General features: G+C 40.4%; 1 protein-coding gene across 1 annotated transcript; it reads right to left on the bottom strand.

Moving 5' to 3' along the window:
- Positions 1 to 6,799: 6,799 nt before the first annotated feature.
- On the bottom strand, positions 6,800 to 10,245 carry fgf4 (fibroblast growth factor 4). The gene is made up of 3 exons (XM_060940428.1): positions 9,969 to 10,245; positions 8,627 to 8,730; positions 6,800 to 6,996 (listed from the first exon to the last, which is right to left on the bottom strand). The coding sequence occupies exons 1-3, from the start codon at positions 10,243 to 10,245 to the stop codon at positions 6,820 to 6,822; spliced, it is 558 nt and encodes a 185-aa protein (XP_060796411.1). The 3' UTR covers positions 6,800 to 6,819.
- Between the last annotated feature and the right edge of the window lie 206 nt (positions 10,246 to 10,451).

The following is a 10,451-nucleotide window of genomic DNA, read 5'->3' as shown; positions in this document are numbered from 1 at the left end:
TTTTCTTATAAATATATATATTTTTTATTTTATGCTTTTGGATGATATCCGGTTGCTTATTAAAGGTTAAGAGCATAACTAATGAACTAATGGATGTAACAAATGTATCTACTGTGATTGCACACCGTATATTGTTTTTGATATTTTTTAAATGGCAATCTATGAGTGTGTTAAGGAGTTAGGCATAGGATTGAGCGCAGCACAGGCGATGTCGTTCAAGGGTGGAGCAGGTGCTTGGTGGTGGTTACTTGTCGTCCAGGCCAGGTGTGGGAATTTGAATTCATGCATGAGGCTGATTTGCTTCAGTTGAGCTCAGCCCATCCCCCAGTTATGTTCATCTTTTCAACATCCTTGTTGCTATTTTCTGTCACAAGGCATTCACTGGAAAAAGATTTTCCAATTTCAATTTCTGTTCTTATTATATTATATAATTCAGTAATTTGAAATATCATTAACTGTTTATATATATATATATATATATATATATATATATATATATATATATATATATATATATATATATATATATATATATATAATATAGTGTGCGTGTGTGTGTGTGTGTGTGTGTAAAAATAAAATTAACTAATTAATGAGAATATATACAAAATGACAGGTGGATAGAGAGGTGTGTGTGTGTGTGTGTGTGTGTGTGTGTGTGTGTGTGTGTGTGTGTGTGTGTGTGTGTGTGTGTGTGTGTAAAAATTCATTCATTCATTCATTAATGAGAATATATGCAAAATGACAGATAGATAGATAGATAGATAGATAGATAGATAGATAGATAGATAGATAGATAGATAGATAGATAGATAGATAGATAGATTAAAGTTTAGTTTCAACTATATCAGCTCAAAGATATTAATATATTCTGTATTACAATAAACAAAACAGAACTGTCTTTGATTGGATTTAATAGAATCTAAACTTTAATAAACTTAAGCATAGCTTAAAGACAGTTATAAACCACTAAAGACAGTTCAGATCACTTGCTGTTAATTCATAATCATCAGTTAAGGATCATCTGTTTGGGATTTTTTAACTGTTATATTCTTTTATTTTATTCATTAATAGGGAATTTAATCCTTTTAAAAATTTGAGAACCAGCATAAACCTGCTTAACGATAGATAGATAGATAGATAGATAGATAGATAGATAGATAGATAGATAGATAGATAGATAGATAGATAGATAGATAGATAGATAGATAGATAGATAGATAGAAAGCCTTGTCTCCTACTTTGATGATGGCTGTTTCTTCTGTAATCATATCATCCCTATTTTTACCTTGACATCGGAAATGATGCCGAATCGGAAAACCAGTCCAGTAATTGAGGCCACCCACAGATGGAGACTGAAACCTACATGAGAAGCCCCCATCATTACAGATCATTTCAATGGGATGAAATAAGTTTGGGGGGGATAGAATTATTTACAGGCATGATACCATATACCATGAAAAAAATGTTTAATTTCACAGCAACACATAAAGATCATATGACAGTCTTACACAAATAAATAAATAAATACCAATTACAAAGCTTCTATTCTTTCATGACGGCTGTATATAAAAATGAAGCCTAGACCAGAGATCTGAGCATCACTGATCTGAGTCAGTGGTTAACCTAAATTTGAATGTTCAGTTCTAACAGTATGCACTGATTTTACTATGGAACGAGAAAATCAACGATTTATTGATAACATTTTTATATGGAATGATGTAAAGGCTGAAACCCTACTACAAGTGATGTGACTAAGTACTATGTCTAAACTATAAACTATATCTAATATTACTATCTCCCTAAGAATACGTGCCATATTTTGTGACAGTAGGTGGTGTGTGTGTGTATGTGTGTGTGTGTACATATATATATATATATATATATATATATATATATATAAAATGTGTGTGTGTGTGTGTGTGTGTATTAGATAAACACTAGCAACTCCATTTCCCCCAACATCTGCCTGAGCTCTTTGGGAGTACCAATCACCGACTAGTCAATTAGCAGACACTGCACTTCCTGTTAGCAAACGCATCATTGTGAGCTGTTTCAGCCATCAGGGTGTCTTGTGAAGTCTTTGTGCTAGAGAACTTGAAAGGCCTGTTGTGATATAAAGGCATTTTCGAGGCCAAACTGTTTAGTGGAGAAGAGGCACTTGAGAGGCGGTTGGAAGTTTATTTGGTTGACAGATGACGGAGTTGACGCAGGTAGGTGGAACAGGGCAGCTATTTTAAGGGGGGCCTTTACAACCCTCATACATTCCGTTTATTGGAGCAGAAAGCTGTCATTCTTTCAGGCAATGACAGAGCTCCATTTAGCTCCAGCTCATGGCCAAGAATACTTGTGTATTAAGTGACCACACCTGTCTCCGTTTGCCTGCTCCTTTGTTGTGGCAAGATGTTTATTTGAATAGAAGCTTTTTGGATGTTGTGGCTTCACCGGCACTATCAAAAGAACCTTTTGGAAGCCATTTCTCTGGCTCGATATGGATCACGAGAATGTTAATGAATCTGTGATCTTCGAACTCAGCAGTCATGATCTACATTTTTAATAAAGTGTACCTAATTACGTTTCCACTCTGACCTCAATTCAGATTTAAACAGTTACGTGGTTTTGATGCTTCTGTAGTCAGTCAAGTCAACTATCAGAGTCCTGTTGACCCTAGATCTATTTCTGTTGTCCATTTGGTGACAAGAGCTGACATTAAAATGACAGAGAGACTTCGGAGCTTTGCAGGGATTTCTATATGCTGATCTTTGTAAATAGAGACAAGCCAGCCAGCTTGTACACCCTTGTGCTGAAATATCTTTAATCAGAAAGAGAGATCTGGTTTGTAAATGTCATCTCTATTGTGCTTGTTGTCTAAAGAAACTGTTTTGGACTTAATACACCACTTGTTGTCATAAAGTGTGTGTGTGTGTGTGTGTGTGTGTGTGTGTGTGTGTGTGTGTGTGTGTGTGTGTGTGTGTGTGTGTGTGAAGAATTAAAGAAAGTAAAGTTGCTGTAGAAGATTGGAATAATCCCTTCATTAGTCAACACTTTGAAAAAGGAAGGGCCCTCTCCAGCTCTCCTTTCAGGGAAGTGAATGCCTGGAAGGGCAGCGACTCGTTCCCTCCTGTACCCTCCCAGGCGTCTACTGCATGAATCTTTCTGAACTAAAGGGGGAGGATTACACTCCTGGGAGTGACCGTTTGGCCTGTAAAAGCCGCCCAATCTACAAACCAGGCCCTGGATGAAGTAAACAAAGGCAAGACAGTGACTTGGCACTGCTGTCCCTGCAGAAATGCTGCCCACGCATAGTCTAGCAGTGTCTGCAAGTGTATTTTTAGACTCACCAACAAACTTTTTTTCTATACTTAAACTCCAAAGTGGCCTATTCTTACTAATGTTTTATGTGACCAAAGACTATTGATGCCCAGTTAAGATGATGCTAGAGTAAGCCAGTTGTGGATGTGGTTTGTGGAAATGGGTTAAACCCTGCTTCTGCTCAGCCCTTCTTTTCATCTAAGGGGAGGCATTAAAAGAACACAGCTCTTTTTTTTTTGTTTGTTTTTTTGTTTTTTTGTTCTGAGCTTTATTAACTTCCACTTAAGTTAGGGTATTGTCATGTGCACAGCACATACATCACAATGTTGAACAGGAACTGTATAAAACTACAGACAACATTTGGTAAATGTCAACAAGGTTCAGAGCACACCACCACAGGACTCCACAGACAGTCCAACAGCTTGACCAGAGATGCACAAAAATGGCTGTTAAGGACTTGACATCAATAAAAATGAATTGTTTATTTCCATACTGTTCATATTTTTTGAAGTACAACTCATAAAAATGGACACTAGGCTTTTAGAGGTGGTTGTGGAGTGGCTGATTAGATTAGGAAATGATGCATTTCTGTTCATTCATCCTTGCTACCATCGGAGCGCATGGCCATGCTTGTTGATACTGCACACTTTTGGTTAAGCAAATCTAGTCCGGTTGATTTGTATCCGTTCCAGATCATAATGAGGGTCAGAGAAGTTATTTGCCTTCACTGAGCATCCAGCCAATTGTAAACAGTATCCACAATGATGCAAAACAGCTCCATTTGGAAAGAGGTTTGACACGGCTCTAGGAAACGATGAAGGAAGGAGAGGGAAATGGCTCCTCTGACACAACAACGTTTTCAGGTAAATCAAACAAAACGAATCATTCTACATGGTCAGGCAGAACAGAAACATGGATATTAGTAATGCAGAGGAATTATACAATGAAAAATAGTGGATTTCAACAAATACTGTAATACATATTCCTCTGATTCTTCCTCAAGATTTCTCAATAGATACGGCTGATAAAGATTTTCACAATCAAATCAGTCTAACAAGTGATTTTCATTCAAATTTGAACCTAATTACCAATCACAATCACCTCTATCAATCCAATCATCCACCTATCCCTATCCACGTTCACCATTTAACACAAAACATGTGGCTTACATTTAATTAAAGGACATTCTCAAATTATTTTCATGCTAATTTAAATGTTGTACCTGTGACAAATAAAAATAAGAATAAGGAATGCTTCACTTGAGACCATCTCAGTCAGTCCTAAATGGATTTGATGAACCTCTTTCTGTTATAGCAGTAAGCCTACTTCTCCTGAAACACCCAAACTAAAAAGCAGCCACTCGGCATTTCACCAATTACGCAATGTTCTATTTAACAAAATATATAAAGAAAAATATAGGGTTACCGGTCAAGCATATAGTGCAGTCTCACAGCTGTCTTCAAATATTTCCACCATGATTATCATTTCTAAAAGTAAATCACAGGGTAAAGATAGCTCAAACGTGACAAGGCGCAGCTAGTGGCCTTCCAGGACTTCAGCCGAGGGGCGATGCAGCAACAGGAAAAACATTTGCCGTCAGCAAAACTGGGAAGAGGAGTCTGTCGGTCAACAATGTTATGAGGTAGAGAATGACTGAAAGAGACACATGTCTCCTTTGAACTTATAAAAATTAATAACAAAAATGAATAAATAAAAGAATGAACCACAAAAAAACAACAAACAAAAGAAAAAAAGATGAAAATGAATAGACTATAGTGTTTCTCAACCCAACTATTCCTACATTAATGCTTTATCCCAGATCTGAACACACCTCTACCAATCAATCAAGAACACTGAATAGGTGGTACAAGTGTGCTGAGACCTCGGATCAAGCAACAGGTCCATCTAGAGGTCTTTGACGATTGAGATGGAAAACATTCAACACGATGGCCACATTTCATGTTCTTTTATCAATATCAGTATCATGAATACTTATTTTTGTAACGCTTCCCTGAACTCCACTATGGCCCATAATGTACCACAGGAAAGACCGAATTCAAATTGGTTTGTATGAAGTGGTCTGGATTTTACTTGAAGATACGTTACTCTATAGATCTGACAAAGATTGACAGCGGATAAGTTCAGAGTTCAGCCCCCCCACCCCACACACCCCACCCTGCCCCATTGGAGCAGAGCTAAAAACAGATTTGAGGGGTGTAGGACTTCAACAACCCACTTTCAGTGGCCGAGAGTAAGCCGATACTGTTTCACTTAGACCCCCAGAGCTCGGACATTGGACAATGGCTTCAGTGCGTAATACCATTGGGGTTGGTACAATTTCACAAGTCAAGAAACTTGAACTAATCCTGTATTCATGCTAATCCTGCAATTCACATATGCCACTTTGGAAGTCATGGATATGACTTGGACCATGTTCAAGTACTTATATCAAAACCATCTATAAGTGAAACAAAATGCATACAATCTCAGAAATAATTGGACCAAACTGATCTTTTGATTGTCGCTGGAGTGCTATCATCAAGCGGCATCGTTTGTATCATTAAGATGCATTATTATACATTTAAAAAAGGTACATAGTAGGCCTACCTGTACTCGAAAGACAAATCAAAGGTACACCAGGTACATCCCAGATACATACTAAAGGTACAAATGTGACAATGATAAGTACAATTTGGTGCATTTATTTCTGAGACTGTAGATGCTGTAAGGTTTTCCCAGTGATTTTCTTTGTCTAGCATCTCCCAGTTCTTCACTGTTGGGGGAAAAAAAATCAATAATTAGACTACACCTAGTTGCAGCATCACAACTTATAGCCAGTACTAAGCTTAATTATAATAATAAATGTCTCCAAGTCATATTGATGAGTTCTTACGTGGGCGTAATTCATAATTCTGCTCATTTTACTCCAACATAAGGATATGCCCAAAACGCATACTAAACAGTAGGTCAAAATAGTAGCTTACGCGCGCCAATTTTCACGCATGCGCAGTTGTGCTTTGGTGTGGTTATATGCGTTTATGGACGTAGTCTAAGATTTAGGACACTTTCTTTTCCCGGGATAAAACATCCAACACTCCTCTGCTTCATCTTCAAAAGTTAAAAAGAAATAAAAGTAAATTTTAAAAAAATGAACAGTGCAAAAAAATCCATAATGAAGTTAATTGTAGGAATTTCAGGTATTAAACACTCGGTAGCAGCAGAAAGGATAAATAAAAAAATAAAAGAAAATCAAATCAAATAACAAATAAATTATAAAAGTGTTTTTTTCACACATAGAAAGATGTTGTTTAAAAGGAAATATAAAACAAACGATTATAAATAGGCTAATATACATAATAATAATAATAATAATAATAATAATAATAATAATAATAATAATAATGCGATACACTTGACCTCGTGTGTAAGATTTGTAGAAAGTGCATCGTCCACGTTTCCCCCCCGCATTGACTGCATGTGTTGTGCTTTCATTCTTCTCGTGTTCGTTTAGATTCTCGGTAAGAAATGTGTCACGGTCATTGCTGTTGACACTCGGTTGCCTTTTTTTGTTTTGCCTGTCCTGCTCAGTCCCATGTACATGCCCGGGTAGGCCACAGACTCGTACGCGTTGTAGTTGTTCGCCAGGAGCCTCTCTCGAAATTTGCACTCGTCGGTGAACTGCGCCTGAGACACAAAAAGGAGGAGGAAAAAGGGTTGGGACAATATACATCTCATTCTGTGTATATTATAATCTAAACAAAACCATCATTTTGTCCTCTTTAAGCGAGAGCATTAAATTAATCAGCTTAACAAATATGATGTTTTAATTGTTATGCCGCACAAATGACACAAAAAGTGCACCTTTCCTCCTGAAAGCCTCCTCGATTTAATGAACCATAAAGCACTTTTAGAGTTTTAAAGATACATCCTCCTTGTCCAGCACTGTTGCCCGGGTCCATGTGAACCCTACTGATCCACATGTCATATTAATTGGAGCATACGCCTTTCTGCTGCAACCCTCCCATTTCTGGGCTTGGGAAACAACCATTCACCATTGCCTATGGGAAATTTAGAGTGCCCAGTCAGCCTAACTGCATGTCTTTGGACGGTGGGGAAAACATGCAAACTCCACACTGGGCTCGAACCCACAACCTTCTTGCTGTGAGGCGACAGTGCTAACTTTCTAGGTAAAACGTACTACACAGTATGGGTGTATCCTTGAAGGTACCACCACAGTGACAAGGACTGTTGAGTACCTTTATTCTCTCGGTCTTTTTTTTTTTTTGAGAATGAATAAGGAATACCGATATCTTATATCTTGGAACCCACTTCATCTCATCTCATTATCTCTAGCCGCTTTATCCTGTTCTACAGGGTCACAGGCAAGCTGGAGCCTATCCCAGCTGACTACGGGCGAAAGGCGGGGTACACCCTGGACAAGTCGCCAGGTCATCACAGGGCTGACACATAGACACAGACAACCATTCACACTCACACCTACGGTCAATTTAGAGTCACCAGTTAACCTAACCTGCATGTCTTTGGACTGTGGGGGAAACCGGAGCACCCGGAGGAAACCCACGCGGACACGGGGAGAACATGCAAACTCCACACAGAAAGGCCCTCGCCGGCCACGGGGCTCGAACCCAGGACCTTCTTGCTGTGAGGCGACAGCGCTAACCACTACACCACCGTGCCGCCTGGAACCCACTTGTTTAAAAAAAAAAAATGACTGCACAGCATGAGCATCTTGATCAACCTTACATATTCAGTGAGTAGCCTAATAAATAATAGCCTTCCATTCACATCATCCTTTCTGTAAAGGGATTAAATCTTTCAAGGAATCCTAAATGAAATTTGTGGGTGTAAAGGATGTTACATGCAGACCAAGTCAATCTGAGATTGCTAGGCAGTGTGTTGGGTGGGTTTGAGGTTGGGTTTGGGATGGGCTGGCTGGTGTGCGTGCGTGCGTGCGTGCGTGCGTGCGCGACGGTTGTACACCCAGTGTGGGTGGTCCTGTCTCTTTTTGCAGTTCATCTTTACCCTGGAGCCGGACAGTAGGTGCGCGCTCCAGGCTTCAATGCTAAGAATGGAATGCGCGCGTCTCAGTGATGTGCTGCACTCCCGGGTTTATCCGGGCCCACAACCAAAACACGACTATGAGCAATCTCAGGATAGACAAGAGAAGAGGTGGAGGGGAGGCTGATGGGGGTGGGGTGGGGGGTTATAACCCTAGAACAGGGTGACGTGCCATCGGGCACCGATAAGCAAATCTACAGGCGGAAACCGGCCATAAATCATCTTGTGCACTCACAGATCCGTAGAGCTTCCCCTTGCTGTTCATGGCCACGAATAGCTCGCTCCGGACGCCGTAGAGTGTCACGACTCCGCGCTCGACCGGAGATATCTCAAGAAGACCTGCGACCAACAACAAAATACAGTACATACATGACCTTGGGTGATTCATATCTGTAGCCATATCGGGCCAGTGCATTTGTAAAGTGTTGGGATTGTTTACATTTTAGGACGCTACAGCTTCCTTCTTGAAGGAAACTGCACTTTCCGCCTGTCGAGTGTTTCACAAACTGCGCCTATTCTCATTCTGTGTGAAGATATTTACCCTTCCTGTATACTTGCACACTTTTTAGACTCCTCAGTTTATCAGACTTGTGTGATCCAATCTTCAGATTAACCTATCTCTGTAGTGAGGCCAAATTCGAGAAGTTCAATGACTTTTTAAACCACCTGCACATCTAAACGTAAAAAAAAGTGCAAACCTATAACCTTCATCCAGAGTTGCACAGACCTTTGTGATTCTTTTCCCAATTAAGTAAAATATTTTAAGCTAAGACATACTGTATACCGTGTATAAATTCGAGAACTTTCTAAACCTTGGCACCCAACCTTTGCCTGTTTTCTGTAATATAGGCTAAATGTGTACGTCCTACTTACAATGTTGCCTCCTACCCTTTATAGAGGTGCTGCGAAGCTCCTGCGTATGTAATGAAAACGTATATGTAATGTATCCCTGTCCAGTTTTATGTCATGCCTTAAAATAGTCCATAGGGACACAAAACAAATCTCAATATCGATACTGGATACACAAGTGTCTGGCGTGCTGCTCTTTGACTGCTGAGCAACTGCTATAGAATGTGTAGTTAGTTATAAGAGACCTATACAGACCCTTATGCTTATACCCTCTGTCTGCCGTCGTTATAACGCGCCTTAATCTGGATTGGCCATTAATTCGACACATACAGACCACACAGACGTCCTTGGGATTAATCTTCTGTCACAGATGGGTTCTATCCCAGGGAACAACTTTAACCTACGTGTTGGCCCGGTTCCGACCCATCTCATGTTACACAGACCTGTGTGGTATTAGCAGGGTGCATGGACCCAGATGTTGACTGGCCTCCACATGTGGTTTGTTTTACAATAAGCAGCCGAAAGCGTTTTACAGTGGACACCTTAGTCATCTGTATCACCAGATGAGTTAAACTGATTGATCAATCAGATCTGGATCAAAATGTTTCAGGATATACACATGTTCCTTTTATTATTAGGCTAATCGACAGGACAGATTTTTGTTCATTTGAAAGTATTAAAGCGTCCTATAAAGCACTCGGACCAACGGCTCACATGATGAAACTTACTGTAACGGTTTTCGTTGTGCACCCCAGTAATCCTACCGTCGGGTAAGACTTGGAGATGAAACCCAATGCCTACGTTGCAGTAGAGGCGCCTCAGTCTCTTAATGCCCGTGAGATAGTCACTGTCCCGGTTGACTTCTCGCTTCTCCCCGGGAATCCGAGCCAAAGAGCGCGAGTAAAGAGTCTCCCAGCGTCGATCCAGGGGCAGAGGAGCGCAGCGCACCGAGCTCGCCACGAGTCCCAACACCAGTAAGGGCAAGAGGGCCGACTGAACACTCATCCTCCTGACCAACACGGAGGTACGCACGCGTCACTGTCTGCAGGAGTTCAAATACGCTAAAAATACGCTCTTTGTCTATTTTGGTGTCCACGGTCCCCCCTCGCCGCCCCCCAAAAGAAGATTCCACAGAGCTAAAGCGCTTATTCAGAGGCGAAGCCGCGGCTGGCGCTCTTGAGCGGACATGAAGTCGCGCTCGGTGTGGTAGC

Source organism: Neoarius graeffei, chromosome 15 (assembly GCF_027579695.1).
Source record: "Neoarius graeffei isolate fNeoGra1 chromosome 15, fNeoGra1.pri, whole genome shotgun sequence".
NCBI lineage: Eukaryota > Metazoa > Chordata > Actinopteri > Siluriformes > Ariidae > Neoarius > Neoarius graeffei.
The sequence above is the reverse complement of the archived record's forward strand: the minus strand, read 5'-3'. Positions and strand labels throughout refer to the sequence as shown.

What these genes read in the sequence shown, in the direction of transcription:
- fgf4 (XM_060940428.1), bottom strand. Translation starts at nt 10,245, where the DNA reads ATGAGTGTTCAGTCGGCCCTCTTGCCCTTACTGGTGTTGGGACTCGTG. An exon ending in GCACAACGAAAACCGTTACA is followed by an intron (nt 8,731 to 9,968) that starts GTAAGTTTCATC and finishes TGTTGGTCGCAG; the next exon opens with GTCTTCTTGAGATATCTCCG. An exon ending in AGGGGAAGCTCTACGGATCT is followed by an intron (nt 6,997 to 8,626) that starts GTGAGTGCACAA and finishes TTTGTGTCTCAG; the next exon opens with GCGCAGTTCACCGACGAGTG.